The sequence below is a fragment of the Sitophilus oryzae genome, unplaced genomic scaffold (genome assembly GCF_002938485.1).
Source record: "Sitophilus oryzae breed Bouriz unplaced genomic scaffold, Soryzae_2.0 scaffold_172_pilon_pilon, whole genome shotgun sequence".
Taxonomy (NCBI): Eukaryota; Metazoa; Arthropoda; class Insecta; order Coleoptera; family Curculionidae; genus Sitophilus; species Sitophilus oryzae.
Window position 1 is genome coordinate 9137732 of NW_022146424.1, and position 23366 is coordinate 9161097.

The window sequence follows — 23366 nt, forward strand, 5'->3', positions numbered from 1 at the left end:
GTCAAAACAACTACTAGAACACAAAAAGAACCTAGTACGCATAATTGTAGGTATCGTCACCAGGGGCGTTTTCTTAGACCTAATAATCAGCAAACGAAATTAAACTAAAAATATTCTTTAAATCATGTATAATCGCCTAAATACAGCGGGTTTAATATCAATACAGGTTATACAGGGTGATTCTTGTTTATTGGGACTGAACAGTAGAACTCACTGCCAGAATTTCTTTAAAACTTTCAAAATACTGACTCTTCCTTCTTTATTCATTTTTGAATCCGTTTGCTTAATACGCAAGCACATATCTGCTATTCCCGAAAGGCCATCTCACAACTATCCACTTAGGAATGCGGAGCACGATCTTTATCTGCCAACCCCGAGATCAGAACTAGTTAAAGGCTCAATACTGTACAATGCCAAAAAATGTACAATAATCTGCCTTTGAATATCAAGTCGCATTATTCTTTCCCGCATTTCGCAAAGCTCTGAAATCATACTTACTAGAGAGAGCCCTATATGCGGTAAACGACTTTTTTGTTGTTTAATCATGAACAATTTTGAATTTTAAAATTTTGATCATAATATTTTCAGGGGCGGTATATTTTAACCCCAGGACCACATCTATGAGGTTTTTTCCCCCAAAAAAAGATGTTGAAAATGGTGCATATTCTTTTAAATTCCCTGTATATTTATTGAAAACTTTTTAGAACTGCCTGTTCACCGCAAATTTTTCCACGGTATAATTTATTAATCTCTGATATTACTAGTTACGGCTTTACTCTATGGTTACGGATCTAAAAGGAATGCAATTACAGAAAAAAATCCGGTGGCTCTCAGTTTTTTTCAAAAAAAATCAATATTTTTTTAAATTTTCAAACTTAAATAACTCGGTTATGTTGGACTTATCTGAAAAATGGTAAAGAGTTTCTTTAATCTAGATCTACATGTTTCTTTTATCTAGATGTTTAATGTTTCTTTTATCTAGATCTACCAGCCCTGAAAATATTTGCACTTATTTAAGACTCACCCCGTATAATATAAAACATGCATAATTAAACTTCATTTTGTACACTATCTAGCTTAAAAGTTTCGATGGCTTAACATACACGTTAAAGAACTTGCACAGCACAACAACGTCCCAATCACGTACATACCAAAAAGTAATGCAGAAACGTTTATGAGCTATTATAAAATTATGATGAAAAATCGTTCAAATAAAATGAAATCTGTGAAATACATTTTAATTTATTATTGTGCTATATAAAAATACCTTAATATTTGACAAAAACTGTAATGTGACAAAGAAAGTGACGAACACTGTCACAACAGTCAATTACTGGTACACTTACCTTAATCCCCAAAGACAAAGTATTTGTGACATATCCGTAAAGAACATTTATACTTGAAATATATAATATAATTCATACATAGAAAATGAATGAACCTACTCGGATAAACAGAAAAACAAAATAAAAATATAAAAAATTGAAATTTCATGGAGACTGGTTTTGAATGGCTTCACTCCTAGGTGGGCTATTACGATCCTGACCCTGCATTCCGGTGTTGCCACTGTTTCGGTTTCCATTATTAGATGGAGGTCCATAATGAGTAAAATTTCCATTATTTCCGTTGGATTGTGGACCGTAATGAGTAAAATTAGTACTACCGCCGTTCGACCATGGACCGTAGTGGCTAAAATCGTCTGAATTCGAATTAGGATCTATAACATTCCATGGCTGTCCCCAAAACATTTCTAAAAAAACAGTAGGTAAGACATACATTCATTTATTTGAATCTACTTCGAAGTAGTTTTTTGTTAACTTGAAGTTATTTGTTTTAAAAATATAAACATTCTTTTTCTTAAGTGTTGCCAAGTGGTGTATTTAAGATAAGAACCCACTGAAACCATATAAAGGTGCGTATTCATTATCCGAACGAACGAACGAACGAACGAACGAACGAACGAATGAAAGTGCGGTATATTTAGACGGGGACCGAACGCATGCGGCCGTTCGTTCGTTCGTTCGCTCGACCATCCGTTTCGAGTCGGTACATCAAAGGCGTTCGCCAACAAATGCCTCCGGTCTTCTCGTGCGGTCCTATTGTGCGGTCCCCGTCCATACCACTAGCGAACATTCGTTCGTTCGTTCGTTCGTTCGTGCGGATAATGAATACGCACCTTAATATATAACAATAAACAATACTCTATTTAGGTTGTAGGTTTTATACGTAGGTACCTGGTGGTGGTGGGGGAGGAAATCCAATGGGCATTTTATTGGCCAGCATCCATGGCCAAGGGGGTGGTGGACCCCATTGACAAAACGTACCCTAGAAAACTTCGTAATATCTATCTATATTCCGAAAGTAATATATAGGGTGGTTCAAACTATATTCCTGAAACTTCGGTAGTATATTCTGCAGATAAAAATGAGTAAAAAATCCCGTATAAATGTATGTCCTAAAATGCTTAGTTTCGGATATACAGGGTGTAGAAGTTTCATTTTTCAAAATCGGTAGTTTTATACGGGTATGGACGAACAGTTTTTTACAGTTAACAGTTTACTTATTTTTATCTGCAGAATATGCTGTCGAAGTTTCCGGAATATAGTCCGGACCACCCTGTAGTTTTTAAAGAGTCTTGTTTATAAATAAAATTATATAATAATTATTATGTACTAACAGAGTTTATAAAACCCATATTCATATTATATTTCGGGTAATAATATATTTACTTTTTATTTAAAGCTGAAATAGTGTGGCGTACACAAGTAATTACTACTATAGACAATTTTGTCAATGCAATTGAATATACAATTTTTTCTATATTCGTCTTTATACTAAGGTGGTGGAGGTAAATATGGCCCAGAGGGTAATATGGCCCATCCGTCATATATACTAAGTTAACGCCAACTCGGTGAATCTAGCAACGTTGCTTTAAAGACACAGATTCGTACAATTAAGTCTGCTAATAGCGTGAGTATGTGTCATTTCCTATGAAAACAGCAACCCCTATAATTTTTGGTAGCACCTGCTTACTAAGCTGATGTAAATTCGCGGTCAAGTTTTTTTGCGAATTTTGGGGCCAAAAGAGTTGGACAAAAAATATCAATCATCACAGTCGGTAAGTAGACAAATCAAGCTATTTTGGAATGAAATTTGATTAACTCAACGTTAGGGGTTATGTTCACTTTGTCAGTTATTTTACGTAAACATGTGTCGGCAAATATGGCCCACTTCCATAGGAAGGAATTTCCAATCCGTAGGAAGGCATTGGAACCCACTTCCAATCCGTAGGAAGGCATTGAATTACAAGACCCAAAGAGTAACTAAACAAATTTTTACCAATGAAAAAATGCCTTCGAAAAGAAAACATTCCAAAAAATTCAAAAGAAGTGAAGAGTCCTGGTTTTGCCCCGCTTGCGGTATAGACGAATAGATGGACATGCGAATCTGCAAAACTTGCCTGAGATATTTTCACGAGGCTTGCGTGGGCCTGGAAGAAATAGATGATGACGATTTTCAGTGTCCAGATTGTATGTAGTGCCCATGAGAGATGATAAAATGCCATAATATAGTAGATGGGCCATATTTACCTCCACTACCTTATAGTTATTATTATTATAGTATAACTAAATAGGTATAAGACTGACAGGGACAACGTTATGTGTAGAAAGAACTTTAGTTAATATAAAACTATTATCTTTAATTTAGAAAAAAAAACATTTTATTAAAATACAAATTAACGAACTATACACAGTACTTTGAAATTTTTACTTACTGAGGCTAAAAGAAATAATATAACTTGTATAACAAACCACTTCATTGTGAATATGATTAATCTTTTCTATTGCCATATTTATATTGAAATGTACTTCCTGAATTTAGATACAAAATACGAACTAAATAAACATTACAACTATTTGTTCTTTTTGGTTTTGGACGTGAAAATTGCACATAATCGTTTCTAAATATAATAGGTATATTACAGAAATTAAATGTTTCAGAAATATATTTATAATTCAATATTATTTTATCCAATACATACGTATTTAATTCATAAATGTATGCATACCAATGACTAAAGAATATAAGGATATGTAACGCCCCTATACGGGCTGCAGCAGAATTTGTGACCTTTTTTTTTGTTTTGGTGGCAAACAATGAGTCATCATTTGGTCACCAGCGACAATTTTAGCGATTTTTAATAGTTTGTGTGTAGTAAACTTTGTATAAACTTTATTATAATGGTGATTAGTTGTTCAGCTTTCAAGTGTAAAAGCAGCAGCGATAAGAAAGAGCCAGGAGTTACGTTTCATAGGTAAATAAAGAGTCCACTCCAACCTTTTAGCGTTTTCTTATTGAATTCGATAATTATTCTTCAATTTCAATTAATATCTATATGTACTTGATATGTGCTATACGTCGATACTAGTTTTGTACCTTTTGTTAACATTTAATACGTTTTTTTCGTAGTTAATTAGGATGATACACCATAGGCGTAGTCAAAACAATTATCAAAAAATATAAATATTGCTTCAAACAGCTAGGTTAAGAAAAATATGTGCCACGGCACTGTTTGATGGCATCGTCACAATTTGCTCTCGGGTGTTATTTGTCCTTGGATTCTTTAGTCATTGATGCATACCCATATATACAAGGAGATATTAAAACTCAATCATATATCATATTCAAATCTGGAATGCCACTCTATCTAAAGAGAAAAAACATTCGACCACTGTGTAATACCAGTCATTACCTATGCATGCGAAATCTGGACACTTAAAACGGACGTCATAAGGGAACAGTAGGCCGCGCAATGTTCAAAATAGGTTGGGAAAAACAAAATCCAAGAAAAACCGTAAAAGAATAGAGTGGATATGACAAAAGACCCAGGTAATAGATGTCATCCACAGAGTCAAATCTCTCAAATAGCAATGGGCAGGACCAGGGGCGCAACTAGACATATACTTTTTGGGGGGCTCAAGCCTTTGGGGGGGCTTAGGTCACTATAAGACAATATTGATGTGAGTTTAAAACCAATTTTATACGACACGCACAGGTTATCTGGGGGGCTAAGCCCCCCCTAGCCCCCTCCTAGTTGCGCCTCTGGGCAGGACACCTCTCAAGAAGATCGGACAACAGAGATGGACAACAAAAATTACAGCATTGTACACACGAGAAATTAAGAAACCTAGAACAAGAACGCAAAACAAGTAACAAGTCCACAAATGACGTTATGTTTTCCCTCCTTAATAAAGTTTACTTTTACTCCAGACTAAATAACCATCATTCTACAGCAACAATTTTCTGTGATTTTTCTAAGGCGTTCGAATGTGTAAATCATAAGATCCTAATTAATAAACTGCAGCACTATGGGTTCAGGGGAACATCTCTTGAATGGTTTAAGTCGTATCTGAGCAACAGAAGTCAACTTGTGAGGCTGGATACCACGTTGTCCTCTAGCAAGCCAATTGAATGTGGAATATAAGTATATTTTGTTTCTTTATTTTATTAACGACATTGCTAACATAAACATCAGTGGTAAAATATGTGTTTTTGCGGACGACATTAGCTTCACTTGGAGCAACAAGGACGTCACGGCACTTCATAGGATTATATCAAATGACTTAATCACCATTAAATCTTGGTGCGATTCGAATCTCCTGAGTCTCAACATTTCTAAAACTAAAGCTTTGTCGTATAAAAACTCGCTGCAGACTTTGGTATTTAACAACACCACCATTGACTGCGTAAAATCTGTAAAATTCTTAGGGCTTGTTGTAGACAATTCTCTAAAGTGGGACATGCATATCGCCGCTGTGTCAAAAAAATTGAGCTCTGCCTATTTTGCATTAAGATCTGTTTCTAAGGACTTTAACTTGTCAGTGGCTAGAACTGTTTATTTTGCACTTTTTGAGTCGCACCTCAGATATGTCTTTCCATTCTGGGGTACGTGTTGTGCGACTCAATTTGACCGCATTTTCAAGCTCCAGAAGAGAGCTGTTCGATATTCACTGGGACTAAACAGCAGAACTCATTGCCAGGACTTCTTTAAAAAATTAAAAATATGAACTCTTCCTTCCTTATTTATATTTGAATCCGTTTGCCTAATACGTAAGCATGTATCAGCTTCTCAAGAAAGGCCATCTCACACTGAGCCCCTCAGGAACGCCGAGCAAGATCTTATCTACTACCACACGCTCAGAGTTAGTTAAAAGTTCAATATTATACAACTCGAAACAAATGCACAATCACCTGCCATTTGAAATCAAATCCATAACATCATTTTCTTCATTTCGCAAAGCATTGAAATCTTATTTACTAGACAAGGCTTTCTACGCCGTAAATGACTTATATTTTGATAATCCAATTTGATCTTTACAAACTGGTCTAATATTTGCTAGTACCCTTGTCTATTACTATATTTACTTTAAACTTACTAAATATTTTTGAATCTTATTTTTATTTTATTATTCTTTGACATTGTAAACATTTATAAATGTTTATTTTAAACAATAAGACTGATAATGTAATTTGTTTGTTATTCTCTTTTGTTTGTTTGTAACTTGTTTTTTATTCTCTTTAGTTTGTTTGTTTTCTTTACCTTTGTCTACAAATTGTAAAATTTTTTTGACAACAAAGGCATTTATTTATTTATTTATTATATATTTTAAGACAGCACACCGCACCTGAGATAGCCAACAATAGACTGGGCTCAACTACAAAAAGAGTATATGAGGGAGGCACACCATAATTGGAAATAGTTGAATAAACTGAAAATGATGATGCTGATGATAAAAAAGATCTTTTTCAACTACCACATGTGCTGTAGGAAATATGCAAAAATTCAGTCATCTGTAAATTTTGTCAGAGCTAAGGAATTGACAATTATAGACAAATTTAAACAAATCCTTAGAAATTACAAGAAGTGGCCAATGTATTGATTATAAATTACATTTTAATTATACAAAAATTCGAATTAATTTCCATCACACCAAATACATATCATTAATAAAAAAATTTGACAATAATTTAAATGCCGAAAAATACAGGTTACACTTCCCTTGTGTCCTTTCACACTCATTATGCCCTCATTATAAATTGAGAGCATACAAATCATGTTCATTTGCATGAAACATTTAAGAAGCAATAATTTTAATGATTTTGATTGTACCTAGCCGGACTGAAAAATAATGATGAAAAAATGGTGCATTATTAAAATGACAATAGACCAATTGATTTTTATCTAATGGGATACTGTTTTGCAAAATATATAATGACATTTCTAGTTTATTTCCAACTAGGTACTACCGGTAATATATATCAGTTAAAGGTCTAACAAAATTATAAAATGGTTCGATTGCATATTGAATTATTTGTTTTGTGCTTTTTGATTGTTGTAAGTTGATTTCTCCTTTAGTTAGTTGCTAGTTCTTTTAAGTAGAACACATACTTATTTTCGAAAAAATGAATTAGTTTTATAATGTTTACTAGGAATCGACATTATTATTTAAAAATCAGACTGGTGTTCAAGCTGCTCCATGTATATGGATATCTTGGTATCCATGGACTCCACGTATTACACCTACACCTGTACCAAACCCTGGTATGTGTATATATTTTTTTAAAGAGTGTGTGATTTAAAAAGAACCAGTTAATTTAATTTGCTTTTTTGGTCCAAAAATATCTACTTCATTTAGTTAAGTTTACGGTTTATAGCAAAATAAAAACACTAAATCACCACAATACACCAAAACACTTTTATTTTTACACTGGACGCGCGTTTCGCTAACCATGTTAGCTGATTATAAACAGTTTATAATCATCTGCTGATGATGCTAACATGGGTAGCGAAACGCGCGTCCAGTGTAAAAGTAAAAGTGTTTTGGTGTATTGTGGTGATTTAGTGTTTTTATTTTGCTGTGTAACACCAAAGGTTCCAACCCTCAACTGTAATTTACGGTTTATAATTAATTCTAATAGTCCAGGAGGCAGTGAATATTTTTGAAGGTATTTATTTTTCCAATCAGCAAACACCGATAGAATTATTCGGTATGCTATTCTAAGTAAATTTCATTTACGTATACAGGGTGTTTCAAAAAACATGTGCTATCTCTCGTGGGGAGATTCCTCACGTAAAAATAAGATATATTTTTCATATCAACATATTGTTACGTTTTTCGTCGGTTCCGTGTGGATAGAAAGTCACAATTTATTTAAACATTATTTATTTAACACTAATTAACAAAAACAATAACGATAAAAGACATAAAGAACTATTTACAAACGATTTATAAGTAAGAATTTATTTTTTGAATTTTTGCGCGTCAACTGTACTCGTCTATTTATATAACTGCCCTCTCTAGGCCCCAGCCGCCGGCTTTTATACCGACAGCTAAAGATCTCTAGAATAGTCCATAGATCGTTAGGTGCATAGAGAAGGTTTCGATTGTTCTCGTATGTACTACTCCATTCCAGTGGAACTCGATTCTTCTCGAATCTTCGAATGAATCATTACGGTGTCTATTCTTTAATGCGATGTTAAGGTCATCCGAGGACGGGCCATATAGTTAGGTTAGGTCGAGTCCACACCGGTCCGCAACAATATGTAGGTCCTATTCTCCTCCCTTTCGTAGCTACAGGGTGTTAAAGACTTAAAATTTTTTCGATTTATTATAATTTTCTTCCAAGTACTTTTAGCGTTTGAAATGAAATTTTGAGGGTAAGAGTTCAGAATATTATAAATGCGATATATTTTAAAGCTAAAAAATGTCAATAAATTCATCAGGGACGTGCATGTGAGCCTTGTTTATAGGATATGAGTTATCACTGGAATATTTTTACAGAAAAAAAACATGTGCGCCACTGACTTTTTTTCTTCGGATTCAAAATTGTAGTACATCTGCTGGATCTGTGTCTACAAAAGGAATGCGGACAAAAAACATTTAAATAAGCAGCAATATATTTTATACGTCGACTTGACGAGTACGTCATCGCAAATCGCTCCGCCCACTCATTTTATTCGCTGCTTGCAAATTTGCCGAATTTTTAATGATGGGACGCGTCGCCGAATTTTTTACGAAAAACATCGAAAGAAGATCGTTTCCCCTCTCACGGATACCCCGTAGCTACAGAACGGACAGACGTACTGTATACCCTTTAATGCCAATTAAAAGTTTTCTCTTGATATTTTGTCAAATTCAGCCTCCTTGATGAGATAAATGCAATTGTATTAATCTGAATTAATAAAATTAAAATAAAAATAAAATTAATAAATTATATATTTTACCTAATTTATTATTAACTATTATTAATTAGTTATTATTACTATTAGTCCAACCTACAGCAATTTCAAAGAAAAAAATACTGATTTTTTAAAACCTAATTTTAAAAAGTTTTAACATCCTGTAACTTTAAAACTATACATTTCTATACCCATGTTTATAGGAACTTTTTTTCATATTTTTTTATGAGGAATCAATGAGCACTATTATTTAAAACTTTCGCAAGTAATGATATTTTTTTTAAAGGTTGCTACTAGACTTGAATCAAGACAAATTAATAAAATTGCGTTTATCTCATCAAGCAGGCCGAAATCGACAAAATATCAAGAGACAACTTTTAATCGGCATTAAACTGCTTACACTATTTCGCTAACAAGAGAAAAAAAGTCAGTGGCATACATGCTTTTTTTAGAAAAATATTCCAGTGATAACCCATATGCACCTCACTGGTGAATAGGTCTGACATTTTTTTAGATTTAAAATATGTCGCATATATAGTAATTTTTACCTTCAAAATTTCATTCGAAACGCTGAAAGTACTTGGGAGAAAATTAAAATAAATCGAAAAAATATTAAGATTTTAACATCCTGTAGCTACGAAACAAAGCAGAATCGGACCTATGTTAATATGAAAAGTAAATCTTATTTTTACGTGAGGAACATCTCCACGAGAGATGGCACATGTTTTTTGAAACACCCTGTATGTAGGAAAGGTTTTCCCATTTTTGCCAAATTTTTCCAATTTTGGTCCGCGGTTATTTCCCCTATCCGCCACCTGGGGTCGCGTCTGATGGGAGTTTGGAGTTCTCCACACGGATTTTCTCAAAAACGGACTACGGAAACAAGGAATATCTCAAAAACTGCGACTTGATTTTGATGTTATTACAAATTTTGTTGCAAATATTATTCCTAATCTTAAATTGAAAACCGCGTTTCGCTAGCTACTGTAATTTTGGAGTTACAATTTTTTTAAATTTTTAACCCCCTCCCATACCCCCTTACCAACCCCCTTCACTCCCACCAAAAACTAATGGTCAGATTCTCGGGTGCCACAGTGTTTTTTTGCCAAATTTGGTTAAAATCGGTTTAGCGGTTTTTGAGTTATCGTGTTACAGACGGACAGACAGACAGACAGACACAGACAGACAGACAGTATGAAGCAACAACGTCTGGTTCTTCTCCCAAAAGGGAAGAAACCACCGGACGACCCAGCATCTTTTCGTCCACTTTGCATGCTGGATTCAGAGGGGAAAAACTTGGAGCGGATAGTGGCCGACAGATTGGAGCAATACATCGATCCTCAACTTTCTGAATTCCAATTCGGATTCAGGAAGGGTAGATCGACGCACTGGAACTCGTCACGAACATCGCAAAGGAAGCGCAAAGGAAAGGCGGTTCCAAAAAGTACTGCCTCATCGTCACCTTGGACATCAAGAACGCGTTCAACTCAGCCCGCTGGGATCGCATTTTGGAGGCTCTCGAGCACATGGGTGTACCCTACTACCTACGAAGGATGGTCAGATCATATTTCAGCGATCGACTTCTGCTTTACGAGACGGAGCAGGGAGCAGCGGTGCATGGGGTCACGGGAGGGGTACCTCAGGGCTCTGTCCTGGGGCCACTCTTGTGGAATGTTATGTACGACGGTCTGCTCCACCTTGAATTACCGGCCAACACAACACTCGTGGTTTTCGCGGACGTGGCGGTTGTCCTTGTGGCGAAATACTTGGAGGAGCTGGAAGCTGCATTCTCCATCACCATCAGGAGGATAAGACAGTGGATGCAATCGGCAGACCAGTCGCTGGCGGAGCATAAAACTGAAGCACTCCTAGTGAGTAGCCGGAAGAAAATGGAGACCATCACCATCAGAGTAGGCGTAGGCGACCATGATATCAAGTCGCAACCCCATATCCGGTACCTTGGAGTGGTCTTGGATGAGAGGCTCAACTACAAGGAGCATATCTCCAGCGTCAGCAAGAAGGCGGGAGCAGTTCATGGCGCACTCTCACGGATAATGCCCAATATCGGAGGCCCCAGGCAATCCCGCAGACGATTACTTGCAACAGTAGTTACCTCCGTCCTGCTATACGGAGCACCGGTGTGGTCAGAATCGCTGAAACTAAAAACATATCGCAGGACAATGACATCAGTCCACCGACTCTCAGCGATCAGAGTGGTGTCAGCATACCGGACGGTATCACAGGATGCAGTGAGTGTAGTGGCATCATGCCTGCCTATCGAGATCTTGGCGGGAGAACGCCAGCGACAACACCGTAAGAAGAAAGCCGAGCAGTGACAGGTCTTCTGTGAAGAAGAGAGGCCTGAAAGTCATCGTCTCTGGCAAATGAGATGGGACAGCTCGACGAAAGGTTCACGGATCACCCGTGTGCACGGGGAGGTTGGATTCTACATCACCCAACTCTTGACTGGGCATGGATGCTTTCGAGCATACTTGCACAGATTCAAGAGAAGTGACTCCCCGAACTGTCACCATTGCCGCGTGGTGACCGAAGATGCGGAGCACGTGTTCTTCCGATGCCCTCTATACGAGCAGATAAGGACGGAACTCGAGAGAAATCTAGGCTTGTCTATCAGCCCAGAAAATATAGTGGACTGCATGCTGAAGAGTCAATCGGCATGGAACAAGGTAGCGGAGTATGCTGAGACCATACTCAAGGATCTTCGCACCACCTACGAAGAATAGACAGCAGTAACACCAAATAAGAACGCCACGACGAAGTAGTATTTACAAAGAGTGCCGCCGGGGAAAGAACGTTCCTGGAAAGAACGTTCCTGGAGAGAGGACAGAGGTGTAGGGTAGGTTTTAGTGAGGTAAAAATCCCACATAACTCGTCTGGCACATAGGAGGTTCTACCAGGCGAGTACCTGTTGCAGGGTTTCCCCTTCACCTCTTAAATCTTAATAATAAAATTTATTAAATAACTAATTAATAATTTTGCCTATTTCGTAAATCAACCAGGCTTGCTTTTGACTATAGTTTATAATAATATCTAATAAAAAGTTAAATTTCAAGCATGGGAAAATAAGGATTTCAAAAATCTCTCAAATTTTCATCCAGACTGGCTTTCCTCCACTTGGATGGGATATGCCAGACTTACTTCCATTAATAAAATGATTCGCTTTAATCTGAGTTAATAAAATAATCAAATATGAGTGAGAAAATAAGTGGACTTTTTTAGTTTTTATCTCGTGAAACCATCCGAAAATTAGCCAGACTTACAAATTGCCATTTAATATCACCATCTGAAGGTATTTTTATACATTCACCCACTAAGAAAATATGTACAAAAAAAATCACTGCCTCCTGGACTACAAAAAATGCGGTAATTGTTGGGCACTAACTTGTAAAATAGCTAAAAATAGCCAAATTTCATGAAAAACTTGGTATATACAGGGTGGCGCACCTCATTCGCCTCGATTGATTATACGAAAACGGAAAGATGTAGAAACAAAATATTTTATGGGTATATGTGGAAAGGCTACGTGCACAATTTAAAATTATTTTTAAATATTCAGATTGTTTCAGAACTAAGATCCATACCAAATTTATGTTTTTTCTTATGGAACACCCGGTATTTTACTTCATTTTTGGATTCTTGGGCCCATTGGCGTAACTACAGGGGTGTACGGGGGTGCCGGGCCCCCCCTGGGTACTGCTGGGCACCCCCCAGAGAAATCCTGAATTATGACACTTGGCTACGTATTAATTTTTATTTGCTTGTGATGGCAGTAAAAATGACATTTTCTAGTTTTGTTTAGTATTATTTTGTTGTGTTCAAAAAATGTGTTATTTTTTTTTTTTAATTTGTAGGTATTTAAGATTTAAGTAATCTACGAGAACACGGTTTGATAACCAAGTCTATGACATTTATTGATAGAGCAATTCATGTAAACGTTTTATTCAAAAAATGTGTTTTTTAAAATTATTTTTCATTTTTAAAAAAACAATAGCCCTAGCCCCCCCACCCCCGGCTTAACCCCAGGCCCCCCCAGGCCCACCCCAGGATAAAATGCTAGTTCCGTTAATGCTTGGGCCCAAAAAAGGTATTTATTATAAGGGTTAAATATGTCAAATCTTTGGTTTTTGAGATATTTAAAGATATTTAAATTTGCATGCTACTTTAGAATAGATTATCATGACCCTATACATTACTTTTCAGAATTAACTCTTGTGCTGAGTTTGAAGTTAGAGAAATAAATTTTACTTAAAAATGTTATTGCTTCCTGAAATTTATACAGGGGTATCAAAAATTGCTGATCTATTTTAAATATTTATTTTACATAAAAACTTCGTTATTTCAAATACAGCACCCTGTATTTTTTAATATAAATCGAAGCAGATTGAAATGCTCTTTCAAACTATAATATATAGGGGTTTCCTATACCTATCTAGCTCAGATTTTGAATAAAGAGCAATTCTCCAATAAAATGGGAACCAAGAGGGCTAGTATCGACATGGCAAGTTTCTACCTGTTAGCTAGAGAGTTAGTAGCTATTTTCAAAATCGAAATTAGTTTATGGACTTATTTAAATTTATACCAGTTTACTTTTATTTAATTTAACCCTACAATAGTTTAATAAATAATATTTATTAAATATGTATTTATCATTCTATCAAGAAAAACGAAGAAGTTCTTTGATTTATTTTACAATGACTTAATATATGGATTTTCTACATCTCATCTTTTTTTCTCATCCTCTTCACTTCCAACTTTATAAACCACACTACCAGCTCTGCGAAATAAGACAAGTAATTTTTCAAAGGAACGTTTATGATAAGTGTTATCAGGAAGATTCCTATTTGGATATCTTTGAGCATAAGCTCTTGAGGCCAAGAAGCAATTTTCCTCACAAAATAAAATCACTAGTAACATATCCATTCGTTGCACCAGCAGATACTGCTTTATTTTTCTTGATAAAATAATGAATACTTTCTTATTAAACTATTGTAGGTTGTAAATATAAGTAAACTGTTATAAACTATAAATAATAATGTCCATAAACTAAAATAGACTTTGAAAATAGTTACTAACTGTCACTAGAAAATTGCAATGGCGACACCAGCCATCTTGATTGCAATATTATTTAAAAATCGCTTTTTATTCAAAATCTGAGCTAGATAGGTATAGGAAACCCTAATATAGTATGAAAAAGCATTCGAATCTGCTTCGGTTTGTTTTAAAAAATACAGGGTGTTGCATTTGAAATAACGGAGTTTTTATATAAAATAAATCCTTAAAATAGATCAGTAATTTTTGATACCTACTTCTCTATAAATTTAAGGAAGCACTATTTTTCAATAAAGTTTATTTCTTTACCTTCAAACTCAGCACAAGAATTAATTCTGAAAAGTAATGTACAGGGTGTTAATAATTTATTCTATTGTAGCATGCAAATTTAAATATCTTTAAATATCTCAAAAACCAAAGATTTTAAACATATTTAACCCTTATAATAAATGCCTTTTTTTGGCCCAAGATTCCAAAAATGAAATAAAATACCGGATGTTCCATAAAAAAATATAACTTTGGTATGGATCTTGGTTTTGAAACAACCTGTATATTTCAAAATAATTTTAAATTGTGCTCATTGCCTCGCCACATATACCCATAAAATATTTTGTTTCTATATCTTTCCGTTTTCGTATAATCAACCGAGGCGAATGAGGTGCGCCACCCTACAGGGAAAATTTTTTTACAGGTTGGTAAATTTAGATATTTTATACATAAAATACCTAAATTTTAAGAATATAATTTCAAGGTATATTTAATAAACAAAAAACATGACAGTATTGCATTTTACACTGGAGTTTGCCTTTAGTGTGAAAATAAGTTTGAATCATACAATTTGAAAAAGACATGATGGACATACTAAAATTATTATTTTTAGTACAAACCACTACAGTTCAGATAGATGCAACTACAACTAATAATCCTACATCTACAACTATTGCTAATGCCGAAACTACAACAGTAGCAACAACAGTAGCGACATAAGTTATTGTCAGAAGTGAATAATAAATTTAAAATTTATAAAACTTAACCAGGAAAGTAAATATGTAGTATTAGATTATTATTTTATAAATATATTTATTAAAGTATTTATTTTGTGGAGTTCATCTTAATGTATTTAATTCAACTATTCCTGTACTAAAAATTTAAAAAAATTACTAAGAAATTAAATTTTTAAATTTTAGTACCTATGTGGAGTCAAGAGTATTACTGGTTACCTATGCAACGTAACCGTTTTCTGATCTAAAGCATCGACGCTAGAAGGCGCCGACAGCAATTTAACAAACGTCAAAATCACCTAATTAAAATGGCAGTCGGTCGTGAAGCGCCTTGTTTAGTGACAGTTGTGCATCTGTGTTAAGTTTTTTCGAAAATTCTCGCTTGTTTTGACTAGGAAAAATGTCGCACTTTCCGCGGCTGGATTAACTGGACCTCGGCAATAGTTGGGTAAGTGAAAATTTCAAGCGAAAACGCAGCTTTGTGTGAAAATTCGAGCCCGTGATGGTCTGTTTACGCTTTCAGAATAGCTCTACTTGACCAGTATTTGTGCATTTTTGCTGTTGAAAATGGGCCGTATCAGTTTCAAAAAGGCAAGACTGCATTTTAATCGCGTGTTACCGAATTTTAATCAAATAATACGGGTCGAGACTAAATATTAATAAATCGGGCGTCCCTGTTTTTATTCATCAAGTGAATTTTAATTACTGAATTTATGGCTTATTATTGTTGATTGGGATTGGTGTGACTTGAATATTTCCGACTTTGAAGCTGTTTGTATTTAGTTTAAGTTGGATTATAAGCTACGACAAAGAATTATTACGTGATTCGCAATTAGTAAATAGTGTCATCATTTAAATGCCAATTTTTGCCAGGAATTTTTAATTCACGTAATTGTTTTGTTACCATTTGTTATCTCAGTGATTTTTAGATTTTCAGCTCATTATAGGTATAACTTTGTTTAATTAAATTTTACTTGGAAGTTACATAATAACTATTTTAAATACCTAATTATATATCTTATCTTTTGGCTTAGTGAAATTCTAAAAATCTTAATATGTTTTAAATAATTTTATTCCGTAGATTCCTAGTCTGATGTAAAACTAGATTTTAGACTACTAATACCATATGATAAATAATAAACTAGAGATTAGACTACTAATAACCGTATGATACAAAAAATGGTATCACAATGGCCTATGAAATGACAATCGATGATAAATATCTTCAAGCTTTCCCTCTACATAGCTAGGTATGTCTAATTTTTTACACAGACACAGACGTACCTGTTTTAGAAGAAAAAGTAATGAGTTCCATACTCAATGCAATCCATTTTTAAGTTCTTATGTGAACTTTTAATACCTACATGTCATATTAAGGGGTCATCATAAATGTCATCAGAATGATCATGGGTTGTCATTGCAAAGGCCACTGAGACGCCGTTTTTTTTTCCATCGTGTGGAACTGATTAAGTATTATATGACTGAAAAAAATGGCGTCAAGTTACCGAAGAATTGACGGTCTATGACATTGTATGTAAAATTATATGGTGAATGGTGAATGTCACCGATCTTCATTTCCAAGGTAAATTTACGACTATTTTGAACATACGGTATGTCTTCTATAGAAATAGAAAGTATACAGTCTCTTGATTTTCTGGCATATGCAACAAATGATCTGATTTAACATTTTAATGCAATATTTTATAAATTAACTGGTCATTTGTTATCTAAAATCTACCACTCAATATCCTTTGACTATATCAACTAATACATTGCAGATAAAGATCTGACATAGATAAATGTCCGTATTCATTACTAATCTATAATATACGAAGTATTTTAATGCATTTTGTCTAGATAAAGTGAAACCGTAGTAAAATGGTACCGGAACAGGTGGACAGGGTCAGGGTTCGGAAGTAGTTAATTAAGACGTAATTTACCTGATTAACTACGTGTAGTTTTTCTTCAAAAACTACGTCTTTTCACTTTTATTAACTACATGAAAACTACGTTAATAAACTAAGTATTGATATTATGAATAATTTTCCTTTGTATGGGGTGTAATAGAAATAATTTGATGAAAATATTATATGTCAATTGTACTTGTCGTTTTTGAAGTACTGAATCATTCTAACGATATTTTATTTACAAGTATTTTATATTTTATATATACAGGGTTGTTCACCACATACGACACGGAAGATTGTAGCTAAACGATTAGATTTTTACAAATTGTAAGTTTTGGGTTCGTTGAAGGACTATTAGAGCTACAATTTAAAAATATTTTTACAAGTTACAGAGTGTCCCAAATAAATAAAAAATATCAAAGTTGTATTTTTTTAAATGGAACACCCTGTATATTATTACATTTTTAGTTTCTACGATTATAATACAGGTAAGTTTGATTAAGGTTTATTACACTTAAACCTTACTGTTTTTGAAATATTTTCAATTTTAGAAATTGCAGTATAGCTTTAAGGCTTCATTTCTCCGAGGTATCAAAGTTTTTAATACTAAATATTTACTGAAGTTTATTTATTGATCAGTTATTGTGTTGCTGTAAAAACTTTTACTACCTTATACAGAGTGTCTAAATATTTATTTTAAATATTATTAGCTTTAAACCGCAATAACTTGTTTAATTTAAATGGAACACCCTGTATATTTTAAGAGAATCAGATGCACAATTTATCAAATTGTATTATACCATTTTACCTATCTCTTCAATCTTCCGTAGAAAATGCATTTTCTTGTAATTTAGAACTCATTTATCAATATACCCATGGAATACTGACATTTTAGATTATTTTTAAAGATGTACCAAATTTTTAAACAGCACAGATACTAATATTGTCAATATAGTTCGTTTATTTCATTAAAAAATAAAAAAAAATTAAATATTTGTTAAAGAGGTCCAATTAATATGATTCCAATATTCAAACTACATTAATTTACTGTTTGCGTTGATTAATAATAATTGCTCCAAATACTAAAAAACTGAATTATTTATGTGTATTAGACAGTGTGGTAAAAAAACACCTTAAAAATGATATTTCATTTTTTGAGAAATGCTTATTTATAACAACAGAGACGTTCATTTTCATAACTTATTATTATATTGATTGCTGATTCAAATCCACATTTATTTAGAATAATTTATTAACGAACACAATTAAGTATGTAATTAATTAGTATTTGGGCGGAAATACCGGTGGTATATTTAATTAATGGTAGACTCTTTTATAAAGATTTAAATAGTTTTCTTTTTGCATACAAACGGGCTAGTAATATCATCGTTTTACTAAAAACGATAATATTACTAGCCTGTACATTTTGTACATTTGTTGTTTTAAAAACAATCTAAAATGTCAATATTCCACCGGTATATTGATAAATGAGGTCTAAATTATAAGAAAATGCATTTTCTACGAAAACTTGAAGGGATAGGTAAAAAGTGATAAAATACAATTTGATAGACAATTAAATTGTGCATCTGATTCTCATAAAATATACAGGGTATTCCATTTAAATTAAACAAGTTATTGCCGTTTAAAGCTAGTAATTATTTAAAATAAATTTTTAGACACTCTGTATAAGGTAGTATAATTTTTATTATTGCAACACAATAACTGGTCAATAAATAAACTTCAGTAAATATTTAGTATTAAAAACTTTGATACCCTCGGAGAAATGAAGCCTTAAAATTTATACTGCAATTTTACAAAATTGAAAATATTTCAAGAACGGTAATGTTTAAGTGTAATAACCTTAATCAAATTTACATTTATTTTAATCGTAGAAACTAAAAATTCAATTACAGGGTGTTCCATTTAAAAAAATACAACTTCTGGTTCAAACCAAACCTGATGAAGGGTAGGCCCAGAAACCGGTTGTGGGAGTGGAGCTTGGTTCCCCCCTTTACGACAAACAAAACAATTTTCTTTTTACTTTATATTTTTTTTTTAATTTTTTCTCTACTTTCGATTTTTCGAAATTAGAAAAAATACACAGCTAAAGGCAAGAAAATATTATTTATTAATATATATACACAACAACAAACTGTTGTTGTTTTTATACTCTTTATGATGGTATTGTATATTAGAGTTTTGTTCTTGTTGTTTATGTTTCTGTCCCACAGTATCCCATTCAATACCGTGATAACATTCCTTCCAAATTGGTTTCGTTCTTTAATTGCTGTATCCAACAGTCCATCATTTGTGATTTGCATACCCAAATATTTGTATTTTGTGCAGCACTTAATTTTCTTCCCTTCTAGTATTAACATCTTGTTGTTCTCCTCCGATACACATATATTCTGTTTTGTTAGTATTGATCTCGAGTCCCCATTTCTGATATTCTTCTATAAGCTTACGTGTCATATAATTTCGTAATCTTGTGCTATGATCACCTGATCGTCCGCGAAGCAAAGTGTGTAGAGCATGTTATCCCCTATGGGTACTCCCATATTTCTACATTTTTGCTTCCAACCTTTGAGAACTTGTTCGAGATATTATATCTTGAACAGTGTTGGTGAAATACAGCACCCTTGTTTCAGACCTTTGGTTCCATTAAATCCTGTTGTTAACTTTTTGCCGACTTTTATTCTAGTTTTTGTTTGCTTATATAATGATTTTACTGCTTTTATTAGCTCTACATTTATATTGGTTTTTTCCATAGCTTCCGAAAGTCTCACAAGGGAAACGCTGTCGTATGTCTTCTGCAGGTCCACGAGCACAAGATGTAGCTCTTGGTTTAGATTGTTCTTTTTACTTATTACTTGAGTGACTGTAAATAAGTGATCCACCGTCGATCTTCCGGCTCTAAATCCTGCTTGTTCTTCGGCTTCTATTTCTTGGTATTCGTTTTCGATCCTATTTCTCAAAATTTTTCCATATATTCGACTCACGGTGGCTGTTACTGATATTATTTGTTTATCATCTTGGAGGAATCATCCAAAATGATAAGCACCGATTTTACCAATCAAGATGTAGACTAAAGATAAGAGATGATACAATTTTATATATGGTTATACCTTGGTTCCAACGTTGTAACCAACATTTGGCACAGGTTTCGACAATATTGCAATTAACAAGTGTCTCTCCAACGTTCATGTGTCTAACGATGGAAGGTGTTTGCCACATCGTGTGAGGTAGGCTTAACATAGGCCACTCTGTCTCTGACAAGTTTAAAAAACGTTCTTTTCTTTTTTTGTAATGTTTTTACAGTTTTAAACTGTAAAAAGAAGAATATTATTTAAAAAGCTGTTTTTTTATAAATTACCAATGTTACCGAAATATTATCGATTTATAAATTACCGAACACCAGAATTTACTTAAATGGAGAGGTCATCAAGCAGTTCGCACAATTTAAATACTTGGGATGTATGGTTAACCAAACGTGGGATCCAGATCAGGAGATCGAATGCAGGATCGAGCAAGCAAGAACAACTTTTCTAAAACTTCGAAGGTTTTTCACATCAGATAGGAACTTTAACTTCGGCCTTGGATACAGAATGGTGAAGTGCTATGTCTGATCCGTTTTGTTGTATGGTGTGGAAGCATGGACACTGAAGGTAGCAACAATAAACAGAATTGAAGCCTTCGAAATGTGGACCCTACGACGAATGCTAAGAGTGTCCTGGGTCGACCGTGTGAGGAATGAAGACATTCTCAGAAGAGCTGGTCTAGAAGAACGTGAACTCTTCGAAATCATCAAAAAGAGGAAAATAGCCTATTTGGGACACATACTACGAGGAGAACGATATCACTTTCAGCGTCTAATTCTCCACGGTAGAATCAAGGGGGTCAAAAGGGGAATAGGCCGAAGGAAGCTATCCTGGCTGAGAAATATTCAACATTGGACAGGCATACAGGACTTCCAAGCACTCAAAGTCGCTGCAATAAATAGAACCATCTGATGAGGAAGAGAAAGATACGCAGGCGCAGGAATCTGCACGGCACCTTAAGAAGAAGAATAAATTACCGGTAATTTTACATCACTAATCATAATATAATAATAATAATAAATGTCTTTATTCTTAAATAAAAATAGAACTATTACAAAAAAAATATTACAACATAAAAAAAATAACACGCTGATAAAAAAAAACATAAATACTATAACCAAAAAAATCCAAACAAAAGGATCAATCTCCCTTTAACTCCTTGCTCTTCCATTTAACTCCTACAATATGTATATATTGTAGAACCTTAAATCTCCGAATATAAATCCATATAAACAAACCAAAAATTTGCAAGCCGATGAAAGTTCTTCGTGCAAGACCTTCCTCCCGCATGGTCATTACCATGCGGCGTGTAAAAATCTCTTAAATAAATGATTACACCATAATTGTCAAAATTTCACTCGCAGCTACACAAAATGCAAATTAGCCCATTTCTATTTAAAGTCCTACACAATTTTTCAGTCAGTGAAAGTGACCGATTTTACATCCAACCGTCGCGTCGGCCAATCGGAAAGCCATTATTTGTTTTCGTGTACACGGTGGTTCAAAAAACCAAGGGGTACGAATTTATTTACATGTAAGTACGGGTGCATTGTCTTGTTAAGAGAATTGTCATCTAGTCCAGTAAATAAGGATATGAAAAGACCCAAGTCTCGCAAAAATAAAGAGAATAAAATTTCCTATAAAAGGTTATACGAAAATTTTTGGCTAAAGTCGACCGTTTACGCACAAAATCCCTGGAATTTTTACAATTTTGCGTAAAGTATGATATACATAATATAGTCGATTTTCCGAAATCAAATGTCGATTAGTGTTCACTAAAACTAGTTTTAGTTTAGTTTCTTCAATTTTGTCATGAAACAGTGGCGTATCATTAATTCTCTCATTAATTTATGAATAGAATTTAAGAATTGTCGTGCTGGACAGCATTCATTGCGAACTTACCACCAGGTTCAGCATTGGTCTGGTTGTACCAAACATGCCGAAGAATGGGGTTGGAAGAAAACGATAACAGGCATTACTCCTGTCACAACGTGGAAAGATCCAGCTCCAAAATCCCTATTGGCATTCTTATCCTGTAAATGCAAAATCAACAACTATGGTAAAGCCTGCGGATGCAGAAAAGCAGGATTAAATGTTCAATGATTTGTGCATACTGCAATGGGAAATCCTGTGACAACGTCACTGAAGTGTCACTCGACGAATCCGATGAAGAGGAGTTGGACTTGCCTGTAGATATCCCTCTGGCGGCTGAAGATGAAGAGTTGGACGAATTGAGAGACCACCCTGATGAGCCCAGCATAGCAGACACGATCGACTTTGACATCAATGAGCCAGATCCGTCGGGCTAGTGCAGGTAAATTAAAGTTTTTAATTTATCTAGTGGAGTAGGCCTCCGGGGAGACCACGTTAAAATAAACGCGCCTTGTACTTTACTTCTTGGGTGGTGTGGAAACAAGTACACATTTTCAATAATTAAATTAATTAAGAATTAATGATACCCCACTGTTTTATGACAAAATTGAAGAAACTAAACTGAAACTAGTTTTAGTGAACCCTAATCGACATTTGATTTCGGAAAATCGACTATATTATGTACATCATACTTTACGCAAAATTGTAAAAATTTCAGGGATTTTGTGCCTAAACGGTTGAAAATTTTCGTATAACCATTTTTATAGGAAATTTTATTCTCTTTAATTTTGCTCTCCTCAAATTTTCGCGAAAAACGCATAGTTTTCGAGATGTTTACAAAATACCGATTTTGGGCGCCATCTTGGCAAGATGGCGGCGCCGGCGGCAAGTCTGGAAATGTGCATTTTATGGATTTTAAGTTAGGGACCCCAAAAACCTATAAAACTGCAAAGTTGCAAAACTTCCTGACTTTTTTCCAAGCAAAAATCCCCAATGACTGAACTAAGCATGTAGATGATTTTCATGATCGCCAAATGGAAGATTAGGTCCTTAGAATTCGATTATTCGACACTTTCCGCAAATCCCAAAAAAAGCGGAAAAGCCGCCACTCGCGAATAATTTTTTTTTGTTTATTAAAATGTGATTAAACAAATACTTCAAACTTTCTGAGTTGTTT

At 34.2% G+C, this 23366-nt stretch overlaps 2 protein-coding genes across 2 annotated transcripts in view; one reads left to right on the forward strand and one right to left on the reverse strand.

The window, feature by feature from the left end:
- Positions 1-1241: 1241 nt before the first annotated feature.
- Positions 1242-3826, reverse strand: LOC115881697 (polygalacturonase non-catalytic subunit AroGP3-like). The gene is made up of 3 exons (XM_030899297.1): positions 3776-3826; positions 2235-2325; positions 1242-1750 (listed from the first exon to the last, which is right to left on the reverse strand). The coding sequence occupies exons 1-3, from the start codon at positions 3818-3820 to the stop codon at positions 1491-1493; spliced, it is 396 nt and encodes a 131-aa protein (XP_030755157.1). The 5' UTR covers positions 3821-3826; the 3' UTR covers positions 1242-1490.
- An 11809-nt stretch (positions 3827-15635) lies between these two features.
- Positions 15636-23366, forward strand: part of LOC115881693 (GTPase-activating protein CdGAPr) — a 128640-nt gene continuing 120909 nt past the window's right edge. The window contains exon 1 of the mRNA XM_030899292.1: positions 15636-15760. The gene's annotated coding sequence lies outside the window, so the exon portion shown is untranslated. The remainder of the gene's footprint in view (positions 15761-23366) is intronic.